Source organism: Manis javanica, chromosome 15 (genome assembly GCF_040802235.1).
Source record: "Manis javanica isolate MJ-LG chromosome 15, MJ_LKY, whole genome shotgun sequence".
Classification (NCBI taxonomy): Eukaryota; Metazoa; Chordata; class Mammalia; order Pholidota; family Manidae; genus Manis; species Manis javanica.
The window spans coordinates 55,919,794-55,944,323 of NC_133170.1; the positions used below are offsets into that span (position 1 = coordinate 55,919,794).

The 24,530-nt window shown below is 37.2% G+C and overlaps 1 protein-coding gene across 44 annotated transcripts in view; it reads right to left on the reverse strand.

The window, feature by feature from the left end:
- CLASP2 (cytoplasmic linker associated protein 2) overlaps positions 1 to 24,530 on the reverse strand; it is a 205,343-nt gene that overhangs the window by 3,069 nt on the left and 177,744 nt on the right. For 42 of the 44 annotated variants that reach the window (XM_073223522.1, XM_037008660.2, XM_073223509.1 and 39 more), the window contains 9 exons: positions 23,443 to 23,586; positions 22,183 to 22,289; positions 20,601 to 20,754; positions 17,226 to 17,448; positions 10,629 to 10,822; positions 10,015 to 10,143; positions 7,672 to 7,878; positions 7,017 to 7,133; positions 3,687 to 5,397 (listed from right to left, as the gene is read on the reverse strand). In XM_073223522.1, the coding sequence (XP_073079623.1) occupies positions 5,311 to 5,397; positions 7,017 to 7,133; positions 7,672 to 7,878; positions 10,015 to 10,143; positions 10,629 to 10,822; positions 17,226 to 17,448; positions 20,601 to 20,754; positions 22,183 to 22,289; positions 23,443 to 23,586 (1,362 nt within the window). In that variant the 3' untranslated portion in view covers positions 3,687 to 5,310. Of the gene's footprint in view, positions 1 to 1,265; positions 2,109 to 3,686; positions 5,398 to 7,016; positions 7,134 to 7,671; positions 7,879 to 10,014; positions 10,144 to 10,628; positions 10,823 to 17,225; positions 17,449 to 20,600; positions 20,755 to 22,182; positions 22,290 to 23,442; positions 23,587 to 24,530 lie in introns of those variants that run through there. The other 2 variants (XR_012125822.1, XM_073223506.1) reach the window with 2 other exon arrangements.

The following is a 24,530-nucleotide window of genomic DNA, read 5'->3' on the forward strand; positions in this document are numbered from 1 at the left end:
TGGTAAAAGAAACATAAAATTTACCATCTTAACCATTTCAAAATGTCTAGCTCAGTGGCATTAAGTCCATTCACATGGTGGTGCAGCCATCACCACAGTCCACCTTCAGAACAATACCCCTCCCCAACAGCACCTGTACCTGGTCAGCGCTAACACCCTCCTGTTCCTCCAGCCCCTGACAACCTCCAATCATTCATTGTCTTTGGATTTGACTGCTCTAGGTACCCCATCCAGGTGGAATCATGTCCAATCTCACGGCCATTTTCTGGGTCTCCTCAGCCTGGACTGCTGCTTACCTCGAGTGAATCTAACCATATGGGAATGCCCTGACCTTAAGAGCTAGGTATCGGTTCTTTGAATAAAGATTACCATCTCTTTCATGGGAGCAAAATTTGAAGGACTAACAGCTAGCCTGAGACTACAGAGGGGAGTTAAGATGCAGGAGAAAATGAGCAGGGACAATTTGGGGTTGGGTTGGGGATCAGTGGTTTGTGTTGAATGTCTGGCATGTGAGCCCAGATATATTAAAAAATGAGATAATTTATCCTAAAATCAGTGTGCTAAAAGTGAGTTCTGGATTGTTCCCCTTTCTATTCCACAAGTGTAAAAAAATCCGACTCAGTGTTTTTAAGCGGAGCTGTCAGAGCCACTCCTTTGTGTCAGTAGGAGGTCTCTCCACCTGGATACCGTCCCAGGGCTGGATGTGGAGTGGGCATGGGATGTCCAGCAGCATCCTCGGCTGGTACCCACTGGATGTCAGGGGCCCACCTACCAAGTTGTGACAACCAAGTATGTCCCCAGATACTGTCAGATGTCCTCCAGTGGGCAAAATCACCCCAGCTGAGAACCATTGCTTTAGGAGGATGGAGAAAGGGCATGCTTCTTGCTTTGCTGAAGGAATTAAACTCTGATTCTAAGTCCTCTGACCTCTTACCAAACTTTGATAAGAATGTTAGTTTGGCTTTAGAGTCAAGCTACCAAAACTAATTGTCAGGCAATCTCTTTTTGCACTCACTTCTGGTAACATATTTACACCTTTTTACGGGGAAAACTGCTGCCCTGAGTGTGATGTCACTGAGAGAGCCCTGGGAGACTGGGGCTAACCAGTGCCCACTGGCGGGGATGGTCTGCAAGCAGCAGTACCTCTGGCCCCTTCTGACCATGGTCACAGGCTGGCCCCTCCTGTGCTGATCCCATTTCTAGGAAGCACATTAAAGTGTTTCTTTCATTACCAGATCTGCAACTACATATTTACAGGAGACAGATTTTAGGGGTGTCAGATGCACAGCAGGTGCTCAAATTTAATAAGTAAAGAAAGGCAGAACCAGATACATAGACTGATCTGTAAAAACTGTAGCTTGAGAACACCTCACCTGTGAAGAGTACGTTAAAATCCAAGTATCTGTGATGCTAATTATAATCATGTTACAAAGTTGTAATACTGTTTTTCCAAACTGACTTTTGCATTTGCCAAAAGAAACCAAGGCTAAGAAAGTTCTAGTGACATGCTCTAGTGCTTCTTGTTCCTGTACATTGCTGCCTTGCTATTTTGCTTCCCTCTGCTTTCCCTATACTAAAACCTAAATGAGTTTCAGACCCATTTAGTTCTTTGGCTAAGTTTAAGTGTCACCTCTTCTAGGAAGCCTTCCATTACACCTTCTTTGTGTCTTCTACCCCAACCCCCAGATCCCATCACTACCCTGTGTGACTTTCTGGTATAGCACTAACTGTACTAGACTGTATTTATTTGCTCTTCCCTGTCTCCTTGAAGGCAGCAAATCAGATATCATGTGGATGAATGTAGGTAAATTTGAAATAATAAAATTCTGATACATAGATGCCTAATTTTATTTTCCTTTTGTATTCTAAATTACTATTATAATTTAAACCCAGTGATTTAAGTAACTAGTATATCTTTTAAATAAGCAATGTCTTTCTATATTTAGCAGTATCATATTAAAAGCCATCTATAAAATTGCCTTGTATGAGATAACTGGAGATGTGCCAAGATGCAGAAGCTGTTTGTTATATAAGAATATTCATGAAGATCAACAATCCAGGATTATGCTTCACACATACAATGGAATGCTTCCGCCATCACAAGTCACCTACAGAAAAACAAAGAAAGGATCAATATATTCTAATGTGCTGTTCAGTACATGACTAGAAGAACAGATACATTCAGAACATTGGCTAATTGTAATCTTGTTATTCTTCTGGTTAACAAAATTTTATGTTCCCTTACAATTTTCAGTATTAAATCAAATTCACTGTCTTGGTACGCCACAAAATAGCAACACAGATCCTCAAGTGGTGCTATTAGAGGAAATCTTTTCTTCTTCAGTTTTTCATTATTTTCCAAATATTCTACAATAGAGATGGATAACCTTTTAACTAATTAGTTTCTTTTTAAGCTCAATTCTAGACTTCCCTTTTGCACAGCTATAAAACTACATTGATTAACTGCAATAAAACTAACTGAAACAATACAGGAAGCAAAGACATCAAAGTAAAAACACCTCATGTATGATGGAGCAATATACTAATCCTCATTTCTATTTACTGCAGATGTTATTCCAAATTAATGAGATACACTTAAATTTACAAAGAGATCTGGCCCTATAAGATTCTAGTCTTTTATTACACAACTTGATGAAAAGTCATTTTGACCTGAAGTTTGTAAGACTGAAGTATGAATGAAAACATCAAATTTACTTCACATTTGAAACCTCAGGTTCAAATTATATCTTACATGAAAATGTCAGAAGTCTATTATAGATTTTGAAAACCTGCAGGAAACAAATATGTTTTATAATCTGGAATTATATGCTTTTCATTAGTTCTGATCAGTGCAGTAAATGAATGATACTGATAGTTAGCTTAGGGGAGAAAAGCAGAAAGAAAAAACTTAACCAGTAGCTTTTTTTTTTTTTTAAGGAGAGCAAGGTACAGGCTTTTATTTAGAAATAAAGTGAGAGAATAGAGCTCCCGGCTCACGCTAGGAGGGGACAAGAGAGCCCCAACCAGTAGCTTTTTATCACCATTTTTTAATAGTTGACATCTAAATACGATTCTGGAATGAGCAAATTAAGGTAATTAAATATAGTGATCTGTATAGTCAAGTATAGTCAATAATAACTTTTTTTATGCTCTTTACTGAAATTACATAGTTGTAAAAATGACTTTTTTTCATGTTTTTATATGGTAGCTTTCATTTAGTCACATTAAACCATACTCTTGTTAGTCAGTTCATTCATTTCTTGAGTTGCCTGCCTTGAGATGTCAAGGGCTTGATCTAAGTTTTCAAGTAGAGTTATTATTCGTTTACATTACTCTATTAGTTATCAACAGTAGCTGAAGCAGGACCTTAAAGAGGAGTTCAAAATTAAATCAATATTTAGATTCCAAATGATGATAAAACATACCAAAGGTCATGGAACATAAAACACTACCGAGAAGACCTCAATGTTTAAAATGCCTTTTCTTCTTAAAGATATAATACACACATACATACACAGCTATATACATTTGATTGCAATTGTTACTCCTAATAAATCTTTTCCCTCAGATATGCTTACAAAATTTATGAGAATATCATTGGTACAGGATCTTCTAAAGATTAACAAAAAAAAACTTAGTTATAAGTGACTTGTCAAACAGTGAGACAGAAAAACAACTGACATACATTAACTTTTTCAAGTAATGTTATGTACAGTTTTATTGCCAGTATATGCACAACAGTAAGCATAGAACTATAAATACACAATGTAATTAACAGTAGAAAACAAATTGTTACAGGTAAAGGGGAGGGGACACAGATTTTCCTGCTGCTAGAACATAAACAAAGAAAGGTAAAAGCCTATGACAAATCATCCATTCAGTACTCTTGTCTTAAATTCTTTACATACATTTCTACATTTTCTTTCAGTTAAACAAAGTACAGAGAACTCTGTAACAATGGCAAATTGCTACCCTAATAGCTATTTGCCTTTCCAGTCAAATTCACTTTATGTTAACATTAAAAAAAAAGCCAAGATGAGAAATCAGTATCTGGTTCCCAATTACCTAATTTGCTTTTCACCAAAACTGGTAATTTTTCAAAGTTGGCTGCACATGAAAGAATAGGTGTAGCAAAAGGTGATTTAAAAAAATTGTTAGAAAGTAACAGAAAATCACCCTTTAAGTAGTTTTCCAAAAGATGCTATGGGCAGCAGCTCAGGTAAAAGCATTAGCCCTGAAGAGGTAGAGAATCTGAGCCCGTTATACAAAGATAATAGCCTTGGCACCATCCTCTCCCTCATCAGGATCAGCGTTTTCAAGCAAGACAATTTCATGGTGAAAGGAAACCAGGCTTCACCACTTAAAGAAATGGTCCTGGTCGACTCCCATGTCTCAATAGGTTGCTTATTAAATGAGAAACAGAGGACAGTCAAGGACACACATGCACTTGATTTTTTTTTGTCTGTTTCCATTATCACGTTTATTCAAAAGTGAATTTGATATTAATAAATAAAAAAGCATCATTCACAACAAAGATAAACAAACCAAAAACCCTGCAATGAAACCTTCTATTTTTTAATAAGTATCAAGAAAACAGACAGATGATTTGGTGCAGCTTTCTTAAGGAATCACAGAGGGGACATGGTTTTAAATAACGATGGCAAGATCAATAACCAACAAACAACATCAGTTTTACAGAACTGGCTGACTCCGTAACACCCTCCTTGAGGTCTTAGTTTTCAGCTATTGATCACCCCAAAGAAGTTGCAATTAATGACATGTATCATCATCACACCAATGGAGTCCAGCTGGAGTTCACATTAGTCTTGCTTAGTTTCACATCATGTCAGTATTTCTAGCATAGGACATGATACAGAACAAAACTTGAAGTAGCAATAAAAATATTCTGCATTTGAATAAAGGCAAAAAAGTGTTTTAGACTGTTAAACTTTTAAAGCTTTAAGCATTCCTGTTTAACCAGCATTTAAAAAAATGTATACAATCATAACACTGGCAAAGGTTATGAGAAGACAAAGAAGTACAAACATGAAATGAATTAGATTAAAAATTACTTTGTATTGACCAACTGATGTTAATACTGCTTCTTCTTGAATTTGGAATAACTATCATAAAAGTTACATGCAGACTGAGGATAGCCCTCTGTTACAGAAAATACAAAACGAAACAAAAAATTAAAACTGGGCAACAATGGTTAAGTTCCAAAAGGTGTATTTGGAAATTTCCGTTCATTGATGAGGGTGGTCTGTCCGCCCCTTCTCTGAGATACCTGGTTCACTGCGGGAAGCTTTACTAACTTTGTCCAGAAACGTCCGTGGTGGGGTCACCCCCTCCAGAACCTGTCTGTGCCCGTTTGATGTAAAGATTCAGTAGCTTCATCTGCAGATTCAAGGCAAACATATGTCACTTGAGTGGGCTGCTCTAAATGACAGTAAGTTGCTCTTTAACAAAACTGTATACATTCATGTGAGCTTTAAAAGACAAGATTGTAGACTGAGGGGCCATTATAATGCCCAAGTTATGGTTGATAATTAAGAATTACAAAACAATTTTAAAGTTTCAGTTTGTTCATGACTGATTCTAGCATGCCTTTTCAAAAAATGCTACAGTGATAACATAAAACTTAAACTTAGAAAAAGAAATCACCACTAAGACAATGACAAAAATCTGAGCACTATGTGCTATACAATATACCAACTGTTTTATGTTACCTCTTTTTATCTTCACAACATTTTATAGATGAGGAAATCAAGATACAGAATGTGTAAGTAACTGCCTATGGTCACAGGGGCACAGGTGAGAAGTGGGCTGGGACAGGAAATCAGGCAGTTGAGTTTCAGGACCCAAAGTCTTAGGTAACTATGCCATTGTGCTCCTCACCAGAATGTTCTTGATTTCTCTGTGCCATTTTGCAGTCCTTACTAGATGAGATCATGTTTTCATAGAGTTTCTAATCAATGTATATATGGTTCTGTGTTCTACTTATTCATCTAATGTCATTTCCAAATATTTTTCCCACTGAGCTACTGTCTTCAAATGCAACATTACTATTGGCTGCCTAGTATTCTGATAAAGTGCTGAATTTTAATTCTTCTACAGACAACTCCGGATTATCAGGACTAATCTGAGCTTATCACAAATGCTGGGATATTTTTCTTTGAAGGCCACTTTGTTCTTTAAAGTTATTTTTTTTTTAACATTAACTCTTTGATCCAAGGGTTTTTAAATCCTAGTTCATAGGATTCAGAGGCTCACTGATTCCTCTGCAACTATGCATAAAATTTTGGGTATATATGTATTTCTCTTGGGGTGCAACTTTAATTTCAAACTGTTCTGTAACCCCAAAGGGTTAAGAACCCATGCTTTAATCTACCTCTAACTTAAATAGGTATATAATGTAAGGTGCATAGCTGAGTTTCTTTCCTTTATAATCATTAGGATTTGGGGAAACTCTTTGAATGAAGGTGATTGTTTCCTGCTCACTGGTTCTTAAGCTATAATTCTTTAGTCATAGTCTATCCTCACCTCTTACAATAAATTTCAAGGTTTTGATATATCAAAGAAATGAGGAAAGCAGGACTTATTTATTTTTTTAAGTCTTAAGGGGAACAAATATTGATTATCATAGTTCATAGGGAAAAACTTCAAAATGTTCAAGTGTTCCATATTTTGGGAGACATGTATAATCCATGAATATATATCATCTATTTATTCTTAAACAGTCCTTGGGGTAAGGATTTGGGAGACAGTAGGAAAGGAGTCACTTGGCTGTGGTAAAAACCAGAAGTTGTACTTTTTTCTTCCCCAGCGATCTACCAAATTGCTGACTTCACCTGACTAACAGATGTGAAAGTGGAAACAGCTAAAATGTATGTGGTGGTGGAGAAGGAAGATGTCTGCTCAAAGACAAATGACAAATTTACCCTTAGCACACATGGAACTACATTGTGAGAGCTGTGCTGTGGCCGCCATCCTTAGAATGAAGCAGCACCACTTACTTTACTGCCGGTGAGCTGACTGAGGTGTGGTTTTAGTTCATCACCAATTACTGCATGGACGGCCACCAGGCAGAAGACACACGCTTTCCGAACACTGCTCTCGGAGTTATCGTAACCCTAGGGAGAAGAGTTGTTGTTAACACCCCCGGGATCTGAGAAAAGTACCATTCCGACAGAGAGAGAGGATGTAACCCGAAGGTGACATCTCAAGTGTGCCATGGCACGTTCACTGACTGAAGTTAACTTTTCACCTTTTGCAGGCAGAGACATGCCCTTTGTTCCTCCACCTCCCCACCAGCTCCTCCACCGGGTGGGGCGAATAGAGGGTTATTAGTTAATGGGTACAGGGTTTCTGTTTGGAATGATGTAAAAGTTCTGGAAATGGATAGTGGTGAAGTTCACACAATATTATGAATTTATTTAATACCACTAAACTGCACACTTAAAAATGTCTAAAAATGTCTAAGTGGTAAACTTTACTGATGTCCCCCCACCTCCCCACATGCACGCACACAGAGCCAGTTACGGAAAGTCTTTACTCTGAACATCCAAGATAGCAGGAAGGCTTCTTCATTCTATTGGTGTTGCCTGGAAGGTGCCTAAGGTGACACCTGCCAACACCTCAGGGCCCACTCTCCCAAACTCTGCTGCTTACCTGTATTAAGCCTGGCATAATCTCTGGCAAAAGCAGATGAAGGGTCTCCTTGGACACCCTCTCTATCACCTTTGTTTGCATCTTGATTGCGGCCAGGTTAATCGGGTAGTCTGCGGTCTGGATGATGGGACAAAGCACTTTGACACACTGCTCTGGGCTGATGGAAGTAGCCAGCACCGAGGCAGCTTCCTCAGCAGACCTCACCACCTGAAACAGAGGCAACAGCTGGGAAGTAATGTTTAAAACACTACACTGTGCCCTGGACTACAGGACACAATATCTGGGATTTGATTTGAAAATACTACCATAAACAAACGTAAAAAGTGAGGGTATGGTAAAACAGGATGGGCACAATGTCAGGAACTGCGAAGTTAGAAGATGGACACATGGGGCTTTTTGTTATATTACTCTTCTTTTGTTTCACCTTAATGTTGATTAAAGTGACTTTTAAATCATACTGTGATCTCGCTGTGCTGGGGAGTGGAGGCTCTATTTAGTGAATGGAATCCTCTCCATCAGCTATGCAGAGACCTGCTTGTTATCAGTACTCTCAACTTGTGCCCTTTAAATCACTACATTACAAAGCAAGATAAAAGTAATTTATTTCATTAATATGTTAGCAAGTTACTCTGCTATTCCCCCTTCTGTTCATAATGATTTTCTTTCTTTCTGTATGGGGTTTGGGGAGGGTAGACACTAGTTTTGCAATGAAGAGAAGTGGTTGTCTTTCTTACTAGAATCCGTCATCTTTAAAGAAGGTTTTGTAAACATGTAAAGATTATTGCTTTTGATGCTACTTTGGCAGTCTCACCTATGATCTCAATCTGTGAGAGGTGCTCAGAAAGGTATGGTAGGAAATACATTGGAAGTCAGAAGACTCAGGGCTAATTTCAGATGTAATAACTTAAGAATGCCAGTTTTATCTTTTGTGAAAACAGGGATGCTACAGGCCTTATTTGGGTCAGAACGTAGATAACTAAACTACAAATATTAGCTAGTTTTTTTAAACATTCAGTGAGTGGCTACTAATATACCCCTTCTGTACATTAGTTGGAATTAAGAAAATTAAAAATCTAAATACATTTTAAATTATGACTCACTCTCTTATAAGATTCACAGTCGTATCTTTTGAAAAGTGAATTACCCAGAAAGTTTCAATTCCATCACATCCTCACCAACATTTCATATTGTCATTCTTCTCAGTGTGTGTGCAGTGGTTTCTCACTGTGGTTTTAGTTGTATTTTCCTATGAGTAATAACAATATTGGGCATTTTTTCATGTGCCTAGTGGCCGTCTGCAGATCTTCTTTGGAGAAATGTCTATTCAGGTTCTTTGTCCATTTTTAAATTGGGTTGTCTTTCTGTTTTTGAGTTCTAAGAGTTCTTTATATGTATTATGGTTGTTAGTCCCTTATCAGACATATGATTTGCAAACATTTTTTGCTATTCTGTGGGTGTTTTTTTCACTTTCTTGATAGTGTCCTTTGAAGCCCAAAAGCTTTTAATTATGATGAAGTCCAATTTATCTTTTTTATTGTTGTTATTTCTGCTTTCGGTGTTTTATCTGAGAAACTATTACCTAATCCAAGGAAACAAAGAATTATACCTAATGTTTTCTTCTGAGAGTTTTACAGTTTTAGCTCTTCCATTTAGCTTTAATCTATTGTGTCTCACTGCTGTATAGCTTTTCTTTTTTCCCTTGTCTTTTGCTTATATCTTGGTTTTATGACAGACACAATGCTACTGTTCTGGCACTTTCTCATAAAACTGACATCCCTATTTGAAAATTCCCTTTTTATTTATTTCTGAGATTTAATAAAACTTCTTATGGTTATCCCATCAATGTCATTGGTAGTTGTGGGGATATCATGAGGATAAAGTGATGAGACAGGTTTAAAGGATTCTTTCAAGAAAGCCATCTTATTTTATTGAAACTTTTAATGAATATCTAGCTCTTTTATGGAATTTAAAATAACAACAATAACCACTTTAAAATAACAATGATTCTTTTCTTTAATCATTGTAATTTTTAAAAACCAAATTCTTACTGGTAAATGGAAAGTGAAGGTAAGACTGATGTACTCTAGAAAACTAAAAGTGAAATGAAGGAGAAAATGAAATCAGATAAATGATTTCTTAGAGCTGGGCTATTTTCAGTGAAAGGCCATGATATCACTGTAACTCATTTAATAGAAAAGAGTATATATGTATGCTTGCACTGTGATCAGATACTACCTGAACATCAAGGTAAGTGCTCATTAAGAAAATGATAAGGATATATTTCAAGCAATAATATTAGAAGTACTGAGAATAAAATAATAATTTAACTATCAGGTAACTTACCTCCTTATGAGGATCTTTATGAGCTTCCAATGTTTTCATAACAGTCAGTTCTGCATAGTTTTTAAATCTTGCTGGTTGATGCCTTAGAATTTCTCTTAAAACTTTTAATGCCAAAGCCCTGATTGTAGGCTAAGAAGAAACATTTTAATATTTTTTAATATTTTGGGTTGCAGGCATTCTTCTATATTTCTCACTTCTGGAACTTAAAGGTCTTAATATGGGGGGTGGATTGAGGTAACTGCATAGAGCATGTGTTATATAATGAAGTCTTCATCTCTCTAGTTGAAAACTTGTATCACACTTCTTATATTAGTGAGGAATCAAGAACCAACAATATTCTATTAAAAAGTAAGTTTTACTTCTGAACAAATACAAGAAACCTGTACTCTCCTCTAAAAATTCTGTCAGCAACTTTTTATTTTTCACATTGTCAATTATTCAAAATCATTGAACTATATGATTAAGAAAAATTATTTTATAATGAAATTTTCATGCAGAAAGCAGAAGAGACTCATTTTCCCAATTTCCAAATCTGTGTAGCACTTGATTAACAGGAAATGACAGGCAATCCAAGACAGGAAAACAGGCTAGTATTTACACATTCTGCCATTTACCTCTTTATCCCCAAGGGTTTCAAGCAATAAGAGCAATATTGTTTTGAAGTGTTCATCCCAAATACTGAAAGATTCTTCCTGTGTTAGTTTCATGAGTTCACAGAGGGCCATTTTTCTTTCTTCTATGCATTCGTTGTGGTTAGACAACTCCTTCAGCAACTCTGCAACCAGGTCAGAATGGTCCAGGGAAAGGTCTGCCAAAAGGATGTGATATGAATTATGTAACTTTACGGGTGGGTCAATTCTCCCAAGTACGGGGATGACAACTTCATACAACATTATGAAACACACACATCTTGGTTGAAAATTTAAAAATCCAAAGAAAAATGACGAAGTAATTTTTTCCCATTCTGTCATTCCCAAAACATCAATGTTACTTTAAAACTTTTTATAATAAAAATTCACGAGAGTAGCACAGTGAACCCTCATATAGCTATCACCGAGTTTTAACAATTACCAAGATTTTATCATTCCTATCTTTGTTTCCCCGCTTTTGTGCTGTGAATTATTTTTAGCAAACCCAAACACACCATTTCATCCTACATACTTCATTGTGCATTCCTCCTTCATGTCAGGAGGCTCAAAGTGTCTGGGCACTTCAGTTTTAGTGGTGACAACAATAATCACTGGATTTAAGTGGTGACAAGTTAATCCCACGACTGTAAAGTTCCCCATCAATCTTTTAACTAATGGTTTTACCCACTGATAGTTACCGAATCCATTCGTTTCTTAGGAGTTATGTGGGCTGGAATTTTTCTGTAGAGAGCAACTCTATCAACTGAGTTATTTTGATTATCCTGAAATGTTTGATAGAAAAGGCAGAATAAATACTTCATATATTTCCCTTTAAATTTCAGAATCAAGATCTGGGTCTAATAATTATCAAGGAGTTTTCATTTACTTTTGCTTTTTTAAAAAACTATAATTATGAAGTAGTAAATTTTATGAATGTTAAAGGATATTTTTTATTTATTTTTCAACACCGGCCATCAGATAGTTGCTTTCAATCTTTTTTTAAGGAAAGATAGGTAAATTTTCCAAAAGCTCATATTAGACATTACAGAATATCAGAGTCCTTCCTAAATTCTTTTGATAAAAATATATGAAGAGTTCAGGCCCCGAGGGGCCTGGGCAGGCAGTGCTTGAGCTCGTGCTGTTAGCTCCCTACCTCCTCTGGGCTAGAACGCCTACAGAGCATGGTGCCTGAGTCTGCAGCACTCCCCCCCTCAATTTCCAGTAAAGACAGCTGATGCCATGGAGCGATTACTCTCTAGGAGGCCATTTGGCATGAGTGTGCCAGTTTTTTGGAAATGAAAAGGGCTGCCATTTACACTGTTCCTAATAGTCCAGAGGAGGCTTGTGGATCTGGCGTTTGGGAGAGAGCTGCTGCCTACAAAAGCAAAGGCTCAAGAGGAATGAGGACTCTTCTGAAAAATGAACCTGGAGGTTGCAGTTTGCCAGATGGCTCACTATTGGTCCATAAAAACAGCAGCTACTGTGCCTCACCCCGTTAGCTGGTGAGCCAGTGACCCAGAGATGGATGTCACGGTCTGACACTACAGGTCTAAGGGAACCCACAACTACAAGTAGGGAATGGCAAATTACAGTTTAGCTAAGGGGGATCAGAAAACTGAGGAAAGGAAATCAACACGCCACTAGAACAGATGACTTCTATTGGAATAAAACTAACTCCAACAAGGAGGAAAACTGAATAGAAATGCAATGATCACATTCACTGACCATTAAAAAGGAAGTCTGCTGTGGGACAACCTTCACAGAATTAGAACCTCTGGTACCCAAACACTCAAACAGAACACAGGATGGGATTACTGAATTTACACACTCGAGGAACAGAAAGAATGCTCTCTGAGGGGAACCAAATGAGGGCTTTGGAAGATTAAGGAGAAGGACCTCTGCAAAATGCAGAGCAAAACCATGAAAAGGGGAAACTGAGCTCAAAGGTACGATCTTAATGTGGAGAATAAAAGTTGTCTTATAATAATTTCATTTGCGTAGACGAACAAGAACAACACTGCTGGTTTTACAACAACTACTGCAGCCGGAGAAATGCATCTCTATAAACCCCACAAAAACACTTCTGGAAGGTTATGTTATCAGACTTTCATAGATGTCAGAGTATCATTCTGATAAGTATATTTTATTTCAGCTGAATAAAATGAATAAAATGAAATGAGAAGAAAATGCTTCTCAGAGGAACTTTGTTCTCTTCTCTATAAACACAGGTTTTGTAATTACTCTGAGAGAGAATTAGGAATGACTTGACTTGTAATGAATGGTCTGGACAGATGACTGACAGGAAAATAATTTCTGCCAAAGAGAACAAATTATGTTACAAAACTGAACTATTTTTATCATACAAATGAGATAAATCTAAGGCCCTGAATTAATTAAGATAAAGTGTAATCAATTGTATTTCATCTCTGACAGAAACACTGTGGTCATGTGCAAAGAGAACAAACAGGCTCTTGAGTCTCACCAAACCTCTGCCTCTTACCCTTTGTGTGACAGGGGCACATTCTTAATTATTGTGGAGACACAGTTTCTTATATGAGTAAAATAGGAAAATGGCACCTACCTGCTAGGGTCATGGTAAGGACCCAGAGTACAATAAACTCACTAATACTAAATTTTCTTGTGTCCTTATGACAAATATTGGCATACTGACTATTCTGATAGTATTTTTGTTGCAGTGGTCAAAAAATATGGGATATTCTTTTAACTTGTCAAACTCTGATATGAGTCTCCCTTGAATAACAGTAATGTCCTTACTAAAGGTAGAACTCTGGAATATTACAGCTCCTGGTAAACTTTACAAACGTCATGATTAGATGCAAACATTTGTGAGTTCTTTTTTGACTTGTTAATTTTGATAAATTTATTATGTGTCTATCTGCCTGTGACATGTACAGAAACATCTGAGACATACTTAATAGTATATCTCCAAATTTTAAAACGATTTCCTTTTAAAGAAATTCTGACTTGAACAAAATAATCACTGCCTGCCAAAAGTTTTAGATTTTAAAAACAAAAAAAGAAGAAATTTTGCATGGGGGTTGACATGAAAGGAAAATCAAAACAGCAATGGAATTCAATCAATTAGAAAGGATAAGGTTATCAATGTTCACAATGAAATAATGTCAAAGTCTTCCCTGTGTCAAATGAAAATATACAATAAATGAAAATAATTGCTATATGAAGCCAGAGCAGGTACCATTTTGGTTTAACTGAGGGCCTACTCATCTCCTAGGAGTGTCTACTTAACATAAAGTTGTTGCCCTAAGTTTCAGAAGTTAATCAAGTATTATGATGTTAAGAAATAATGTTCTCAAGTTCAAAAATATTCTACCCAGTTTAGGATTCAGTTACATCATTTCCAAAGATGTCTTCCTTTAACAAATGGAAAATACATACTCTTCAGTAAAGAATAGAATTAAACAGTAAGGGAGTAATCTTGCTAAGCTGTCATAATTTTGGCTTTGTGGTATTTGTGATATATTAAATCTCTTAAGAAGTGGGTAAAAACATGATTCCCCAACCTTATAAAATGAAGATATTTTCCATTCATTAAAATTACAAATGACCAGGCCTGGGGACACACATTTTCAGCAGAATAAAGAAGGCTGTCCACATGGAATGGTGACAAGGTATGGCCTGTCAGAACCCAAGCAGAATTAGAAGGGCGTCCATGGCCTTAGATGTCAGAACCCAAGGAGGATGAGGGGCCCAAGTGGAATGAGAATGCTCACAGGGTGAGAAGTACATCTGTGCCATGGAGGTGATGCTAGTGGGTATGGAAAACTGGTTACATACAGGACTGATCAAATAAGTAAACAGAAGCCAGGTTCCTTAGTGTCAGAAAAAGGGAAGAAACTATAATTAACCTCCTGGTTCTAGATTAGAAATGAAGTTACTAATATAAACTCCCAGCTTGTGATAGAAATAAATATGTGTAAATATGTTTATCATAGTGTACACACACACACGCACACACACACACTCCCCCTAGGTCTGGCCACCAAGGGGTCTGGGAAATAGTGACAATTCAGTAGCAGTGAATATACACCTAAGGCCCAGACTTTAGCCTTTGAAGATGATTTTCTTTTAAAAGAAAACAGGATGATCCCTGGAGAAATGGCTGATTCCAGGATCAAAGCAGGGACCGTATATTTTGCTGTGTCAGAATACAAGGATAGGGACAAGTTGGAAGGACACAAAAGCCAGCTTGAATGGGATCCTGCTGGTCAAATCAAGGACAATTTGAGCATCAAAATAACAATGATCTTTATAAATTATAACCCATTGAATACAATCAGAAACCATGAATCCATACAATTATAAGTATTTAATTTTTTTTATGAATAAATTTTAAGTTCAATGAGGAAGAAGATACAGTTTTAAAATAGTTCCCCATGAAACACTTACTAATTAAAAAGTGTAACTTCACCAGCCATAGGGCAAAGTGAAATCGTGGGTCCCGTTGAAGAATGTACTATCAGTTCCGTGATGCTGGAGCCAAGAGTACCTGAACATGAACCTGAATCCAACCACAGGAAACATCAGACAAACCTAAATGGGGAAATGCTACAAAATAACAGGTCTCTAACCTTCAAAAGGGCCATGGGTGCTGAGAGACAAGGAAAGACTGAACACTAGAGGAGAGTACATAGACATGATGATTAAATGCAATGTGAGATTCTCAGCTCTATCTCTAAGATACTATGTGGGCAACTTAGAAAGCTCTCATGTGGTTTAAGGACAGGTAGCTGTCAACACCCGCATGACAGCTTCCTGGTTTTGATGAAAGTGTGGTAGTTATGTATGGGAATGTCTTTGCTGTTTAAAGAGAGCATATCCTAAAGTAGTTGGGGTGATGGAGCATCAGTTTGGCAACTTACACCTCAGTGCTCCAAGAAAAGAAGTTCTTTGTATTGTAAGCTTTTGATTATTTTAAAATTAAAAAATACCTATGTAACATAACTGCAACTGAGGTCAGAAATGTCACTAGACCCAATCTGGCCTGCCAGTCTGTGACCTCTGGGCATACATAATTTAAAAATAATTAAAGCTGTTAAAGCTGGTCTCAATTTGCCCGACTGCTGCTACTGTACAGGGTTCAAAGGACACTTTCATCCTCCATCTTCAGTCTAACTTATTCACTATTATGCTGTTAGTTCAGCGACACAGCCAGCTATTTGTGACAGATTAAAACAAACCAAAGCATATAACTGTGGCAGTTTCATAGATTCTTATGTAATTCAGACTTAGTTTGGCTAGTTGTCATAATTTTGTCTTTGTGATAACTGTGATATATTAAGTCTCTTCGCATGACATGGTGGTGAAAACATGACTCATCAACCTTTTTAGTAATCAAAGAAATACAAATGAAGATATTTTTCTACTCATCAAACTTATGAAAATTAAAAAAGATGTCTGATGTCTAATTTCTCAATCTCCCTAATAATTAAGGTAATGTTCATTAGGATAACCTCTTTTATATCTATCACAGTGACAAAATTAAAAACACTTAGACATTCTGTGTCGGTGAGGGAGTCAGCACTGCTTAAACTGGCCAAGTGTCTTGAATTGGTAATTGGTTAGTAACTCCCAAAACTTAAACTTACATATCCCTTAATTGAGCTGTTATACCTTTAGAAGTCTTTTAGAATGAGTTACTTGTGTATGTGTATAAACACTGATGCAGAAAATGTTTGCTGACAGCACCATTGGGGGAATTAAGGAAAACTAGGAACTACCTAAGTACAGAATCCTGAGACAATGTTGAGGGGGGAGACTTCCAAGTTATATATTACTATACATTACTTGAGTCTTTAATGAAAAAAAAAAGAATTAATGGATTATGTAATTTGTAGAAGAATAAATATAATTCCTTATTATTAAACATAACTAAAACAGTTATGATGTTTATACTTTATCATCAATTTTTATACACCTTATCTGAACCTTACTGCACACTGTGATCAAAAGGGCAGGTAGTTCAACATCTCTGTCCTCTTTTAGAGGTGACAAGTGAGCCTCAGGAAGGTCAGTCACCTTACCAGGCTATGGAGCTTAGTAAGTGCTGGCGTTTAACCCTAAGCCCACCGTGTTACATCTTAGACCTAAGTCAACTCAAAATCCTAACGGTGGCTTTTCCCATATTCAGTCCCTGAATGTGTATTAAAGAGTTTATGACTTCACACTTAAAAGGCTATTGTAAAGAGTGGGTATTTCTTCAAAGGGTTGTGTCATGTTGATGTAAGAATTAATGACTGGTTAATCGTATCTATAGAGTCATGCTAAATTTATAAGCTAAAACTTGTTTCAGTTGTTTCTGGGAGGTCACTAAAGTTTTCCTGATTTTGAGGAAGATCTCAGGATAATTCCCCTGGCTTCTCATTCTGGGGAAGAAAACTTCCAAACCATAGAAATGAGCTCCAGGGAGATGATAAAACACACTTCCATTCCAAAGATCCTTGATTTTTAGGGAATTACAATAAAAGAGCATGTAAATTTCTCTTGCCTCACTGATGACCAGTTCTCCTGAACACAGTAACTGGCAGCATGACCCAAACCTACCATCAGGGAATTGGTCGGCATCATCATCAAACATAGCCTCTTTGAGGGCAGACTTATTGAAGGGACTGATGTTATCAGAATAGTTGTATGGATTATAGTCTTGGGAGCGTGGAGAGGAGTGAGCAGGCACTGAATGCAGCAACTTATTATCGAGGGCTGTTTGGCTTGAATCAGTAGCATCACTTCCTGTTCTGGGGTCAGACATCCCAGGACCGCCACACATCTGTTAATGAGAAGGGAAGGGCACAGCGAATTAATTCATTTTCAAATATCTCTTAGAAATTCTAAAAAGGTGTTTCCCTACTGCTTGAAAGCCTATTTTAAAAAGGTAACAAAATTAACTCAAAAAAATTAAGTAATGTAAATCAACATGAGCCAAAACTTAACATTCAAAATGTCAAAACTTATAATCAAGATATAACCACTGAGAGTAAGTAAGAATCATACAAAAGGCTCTCTAGGGATCCTTATAGCTCCCTAGCCAATGGCTTGACCAAACAATATGCAGTGTGATTAGCAACAGCCTCCTACTCCAGTTAAAGATATAAAAAAACTTTAACACAGAACTAAAAGCTGCCAGATTCCCTTATTAAAGTAGTAAGTTACACAATGACAGACTATTCACAAAGTAAATCCTGCCAAAAGTTACTGCCTAAAAGGTTGGTAACTTTTGGCAGGATGCCTGATAGAGTTTGGGTACATTTACCATACTTATCAAAGTGTCGATACTAACACTGATACTAATATTAGCGTTAAAACCATTACTTCCATCAGTATCACCATCACCACTATTTATGAAGCAGCTATGTGCCCCGCATTAACTAGGCGCTTCACAAATATTCTTCATATATTTACTGTGCACCTACTGCACGCCAGGCATCATTCTTGGACTGGGGATATGTTCATGAACAGAAGACAGAATGATGCCTACCCTCATGGAGTTTACATTCTCGTGGAGGACAGGAAGTTACAAGCATGATGAGCGAGTGAAGTATAGGGTATGGCAGGTGACTGGTATGCGGGCAGCGCAGCATGTAGAGGAGCATGAGTGCCAAGGTGGGAGGGAGGAGGGCTGCAGATTAAACAAGGTGGTTGGAGAGGGATCCACTGAGAAGCCACATGAGCAAAGACTTGAAGGAAGTCAGGAAACCAGCCATGGAGCTATCTGGAGGAAGAATGTTTAAAGGAGAGAACAGGCAAGAGCATGCCCAGCGAATTCAACAGCAAGGAGACCAGTGTGGCGAGAGCAGAGGGAAGCAGATAAGCAGGCCAGAGAGGTGACAAGGGGAAAACACCAACTGTGCAGACTTTGGGTCTTCCTGTGAGACAGGGACCTCCTGGAGTTGTGAGTGGTGGAGTGACAACAGACTACAGGAGGCTACAGGCAGAATCCAGGAGCCAGTTAGGTGCTTATTTTAATAAGCCTGATGACAGAACTGATGATGATAATGGCTTGAATCAGAGTAGTAGTGTGAGAAGTGACTGGATTTTGGATATATTTTGAAGATAGAGCCAAAAGATTGCCTGAGAGACTGAGTGTGGAGGATGAGAGAAAGAGAGGAGGGAGGATGACTCTTTTGTCCACGGTTTTTAGCTGAGCAACTAGCACTGCTCTCAACTTAGATAGGGAAGAGCAGTTTTAGAGGAAAAGATCAGGAGGTCGAACAGAAAGCTGGATGTATGAATCTAGAGTTCAGGAGAGAGGTCTGGGCTAGATGGAGTCATAAGATTTTACGATATTCACAACACCTTTTAAAGTTTGCAGTAATACCCCTTTTCCTAAGGAAGACACTGAGGCTAAGGAGGGATAATATGACTAGTTAATAATCACCAGGAATGTGGATTCCGACGCACTCCTGCCAGAATCCATGACTTGAGCTCCCTATACTGAACCCTGCTATCTCTGGGGGAAATCTCCATTAAGCAGGGTTTTTTACTAACCTGTCACTGCTACCACATGTAGCTTTTGGGGTAAGGAACTTCAAGTATTGAGTGGTGGCTGATTTTTGGCTTCCAGTTTCCCAAGCCTCTCTGCCTGACAGACATGAGGAGAACAAGTAGGAAAGAAGCTAGGAAGGCAGAGGAAGAGCCCTGCAGAGATGTGCTGCAGTGCTGCGATGGTCTACAAGTTTGAAAACACAGAAAAATCACAGATTCCATAGGACATGGTAGGGTGAGTTAGGGTGACTTATTCTGAGAAAAGTCTAAGGTGTTGGAGAAGTTTAAGGAGCAGCAGAAGAAAACAAAATCACTAATTCAAAAAGACAGATGCACACTTATGTTTATCATGGCATTATTTACAATAGTCAAGATATGGAAACAACCTAGGTGTCCACTGATGGATGAATGGATAAGAAGATGTGGTACATATACACAAAGGAATATTAGTCATAAAAACAAACGAAAGCTTGTCATTTGTGACAATGTGGGTGGACCTAGAGGTATTATGCTAAGTGTAAGTCAGACAGAGGACAAATACCATATGATTTCATTCATATATGCATTCTAAAAAAACAAAACAAAACAAACTAACAAAACTGAGAGACGCGTAAGCACAGAGAACAGAGGTGGGAGGTGGGAGGATGGGTGAAACAGGTGAAGGGGAAAATATTAGTGAAACTGTTTGATATCTTGATCTGGGTGCTGTTACCTAAGTGTACACATGTCAAATTCATGAAGCTGTACACTAAGATTTGTGCATTTTACTATATGTACCTCAGGATAAAATAACATTAAACAAGGAGCAGCAGAGTAAAAAACACTCTTTCATGGATATTTTTCATGAATGTCAGGAAGATGGCGCACCATGTTCTTAATGGGAGCCACACAAACTGATGATGCAAATTACTATCCCTACACCTAATAGGAAAATAAAACTCTCAACACCTTCCTCTGCCTTTCAAGACCCAAGGCACTGGCCTACATTCACTCCCGGCTCCTGTATTGCTGCAGCCACACCGCCTGCTTTGTGGCTGTGCATGATGTTCCCATCTAATGTCTCTGGACTTGCCACTTCTCATAAGGATTCTCCGGTCCTAGGTCCTGTGGGGCTTCATTCAAGTCTCAATGCAAATGCTACCTTCGCAGAGAGGCTGTCTCTGACCACTTAGTGTAAAAAAGATTGACTTTACATTCTAACCTAAAATTCCATGCTACTCATCTTTATCTGAAATCTGTGAGGAATCTGAGAGCAGTGACTTTGCCTGTACATCTAAGACCCAAACAATGTCTGGCACAGTGGAGACACTCAGTAAATACTTGTAGAGTGACTGACGCCTAGAAAGTTATATTTGAAAACGACAGAAAGCAGTTTAAAAACAAAACAGAAAACTGTTAATGAGAGAGTCTGCAATGTGAGAATATTCAAATACTTACTAAATCGCCGTCATCTTTTTTAGAATCCCTTTTCAGTGGCTCATTCATATCTTCTTGACTACGGAAGCTGAAATTCTGAATTGCTTCAGTGACACCTCTAAGAGAGCTATAAATATCTTCAGAGTTCATATTTTCTGTGTCATAATCAAATGCACTATGAAAAAGAGAGCTAATTTTTATTTACGTGCAGTTTTAAAATACAAATACATATGATGAGATCATGTAGGACATTTTAAAGACAGGATCAGAGAATGTATATTCCCCAAAGCATTAATTAACAAAACAAAACCTGGCAGCTATAAATGGTTGAGTACATGTCTCCTTGTTGATCCATTAAGGGCGGCTTAGAATGACTCTAGCGCACAGCTCTTAACGACTCGTTTGTCTTTTCATCTTCAAAAATATTCTGATTAACCAGGGGTCAGCAAACTATGACTCCTGAAATAATTTTTTTTTACATTTTTAAATAGTTGAGGAAAAAATCAAAATAACATTTTGTGACACATGAAATTTATATGAAATTCAAATTCCAGTGGCCATACATAAAACTGTACTGGAGCACAGCAACACTTACTTATTTAGGTTTTGTTTATGGCTATTTTCACATGATAACAGCAGAGCTGACAAAGACTGTATGGCCTGCAAAGCCTAATATGTTTTTCATCTGGCCCTTCACAGAAAGTTCACTAATCCCTGTGATTCACTCACAATAAGGAGATAAATGCATTTTACCCAAACTTGTAAGAGAGAGAATTCTTAACACCAAACATAAATGCTACTGACATGAATTCTATAATCAAACTCTAAAATTCAACTGAGGCTGGAATTTAGCCATCAAAATCGTCACATAGCATGTATAACATGGAAGAAATAGGCTAGATGTTAAGTTTGCTTCCTTAGATGCTGACGAAGTATCTGATGACTGTAATGAATATGAGGAAGCAGGCTATGGTATATGGCTCATAATAAAAATCAACTTCGTTACTACAAATATGGACTATTATACAAAATATTTTTTAAAAGGTTTGGAAAAGGGAAAAAATATTAGTCCACTCATGAGTCAAGAACTTACAGTTCATGCTTGAACTGCAGAAATATGTGAAAATTTTACACATAATGCCATTTTATATTTAAGTCTTTCTTATTTTTCTTCTCTATTTTTATGTGTTGTCATCTGTATGTTTAAATTTCTTTTCTATTTTTAGAGATGGTTGGGCAATATTAGATAAATACACATCATTTTAACTTGACCTCACCATTTACTGAGCAATATACTCAAAAGACACAATTTACTATCTACTGGGTTTATGCAGCATATTTGAGAAACATAATTTTATGCTATTTAATGCACAATTAGTATTTATAAAAGCTGTATCTAAGTTTTCTTTACACTTATAAAAAATTCCATACTCTATACATTATTTTCATTTAAAGCATTAATTTTATAATAAACTTTTTTAAATCTGCTAAGTTTCAAGATGCTAAGTCAAGTGGAAATCAATTGGAATTATATTAATTTCTGTTTTTCAAAGAAGGGAATCTGCAAATACAAACCATGATGGAAAAATAACCTTCCTGTTACCTTGGAGATAAAGTGTTTTGTGATGTATTGGTAGGAGAAGTAAGAGGACTGGACCAGTTGGCTGGTGAACGTGGTGTTGGTCTTGTCAAAGGACTCCCCATGGAACCCTGATGGAGAAAGTCACATAAATATTAACATGACAGGTAGGTTCACCTAAAAGGCTCTTAAGGAAGCCATATAATCAAGAAGTTAAACAATATTAAAGAGCCATATTCATACGTCAGTATTTTAAATATTCACATATTTGTCTATAGTTCCTGTGGGGGAAAAACCTTCTCCCCACTCAGAAATGTAGTCTTTTTTTTGTTTTCCTCATCCATTCCCTACTCTCAAATACTATCAACATCTTTTTCCTCAAAGATTCAACAAGACCCCAAACTAACAATTTTAATTTACCTTCTAGTTCTGGGCCAATTTCCTTCCTCCAACCATTATTAATGCTCAAATTATATATTTCCTTGAGTTTGCTTTACAAATGATTTTCACAAAGACACCAAAGGAGTAAAATCTTGTCATGTTATTAATTTGTTTACCTCTTAAGATATAATGAAAACAATCCCTTCTCCTTTTAAAAAGCTAACTGACTTTGGTCCCAAGAAACTGTTCTCAGATTGTTTTGAACCCTTGGCTTTATCTTAAGCCTGCCATATATGCACGTACTTTCTCCTCTATGTATTATCAAAGATCCCTCTCTTTGTTTTTTTAAAATTTAAGTTTGATTCTTTAGGCATATTATGTAAATGATTGTATACCATTTAGATATATTTAACTGGAATTTTTCATTTACTCTGAACTTACTTCCTCTGAACAAAAGCCTATATATCCAAGCACTTATGTGGACAGACAAGCCCGCAATTATTAAAAGTGAACACACCTTTTAAAGCCTTACCCTCTTCAGATCTTTTTTGTTAGCCCTGGAATAAACCATCTGTTCTAGTTCTCAGATAAGGATTGTTAATCTGAAGAGCATGTCCTTATTCTAATGGCTTGCAAAGCTGATGCCCTCATCTAAGTTCTGCTCACGTTTCACTTTCCTTGCCCATACCTGGCCACTGTGCACCACCACCAAATTACACACGTGATAGGCCGAAAAACTTTATTCTTTCCAGGATAATATTTAATTCTGCTCAAGAAATGCTGTTCAATGCAAATACAAGTATTATATTATAGGGTCAAAGGTTTACTTCATGTAAAAGTAATCAATTATTGTTAAACCAACCATCACATTATACAATGGCCAAGAAAATAACTGCAAAGTACCTGGGTTCCATTGCCAGTGTTTCTAAGGTGATTATGAAGAAGCTTGGTAGCACTATCCTGAAAAGTTTTTGGTAAAGCTCCTAATAACATTGTAAACTCTGGGGTGTTGAGTTCAAATAAGGAAATCAGCACAGACTGCGCTGCCTAGAAAACAAAGACATACAAGAAGTAGATGATGTATTTTGGTTACTCAAAGGAGATCACTCAACATTTCTGTTCAATTGGAAAAGGCCATCTTTCCCAGGGGAAAGATGTTCTTATATGCTTTCACATTTCTTTGATAGAAGAATTAAAAAATATTCAATGTACCATTTATTTTTTTGAAGAGGGGAGTATGAGAAGTATAACAAATATAACCTAACAGTGATTGGCAACAAAGTAAGCCAGAGTGTCTAGTGTTTCTCTACTAGTATATGCCGCTACTTAATTTTCCTGTTAAACAGTTGTAAGAAAAATGGATGGAAGTAAGGAAGTACAGGTATCCACCCCTTTTCCAAAGTTTGCATCATGCCACTTTGCTATTACAAAAGACCTATAGTAATACCTGTTTCCCTAAGTGAAAGAAATCCAAGGAGCATTTCCGTTTCTATTCAAAAAGGCAGAGTGAAAATAGTGCTCAGCAAAGCAGCTGTTATAGAGGGTGCGCACCCCCTGGGCTGCTAGGGGCCCGGCCCAGCTCCATCCCCTGGAACCACACTCAGCGTCTCAGCATTAAGCTGCCAGAGCTCTGAACTATATCTGTGAGAATCTATGCTTTATTTTATTTCTTTTCTCCTTTCATTAGCAATATGTGCCCTAAGGTATCAGAAAAGTCTAGGAGAGATTATCTTCTGGTCTGGAAACACTCAAAAGATTTTCCATGTAAATTAATGTAATGTAATGGTGATTGCTTCTTCACTTTACACTATTCTGGTTTAGAAAAGGTTTCATAGTAATGCTCTGCTTTCAGATAGCGGGGTAAACCTGTACAGATCAGTCCAGAGCAACTTAATATTTTATTTTTCATTTTCTCAATAAATGATTCTTAAATTAGCCAAATCTAATCTTCTCTCAAGCAGCTAATCTGACTAATCTACAATTTGAAGCTA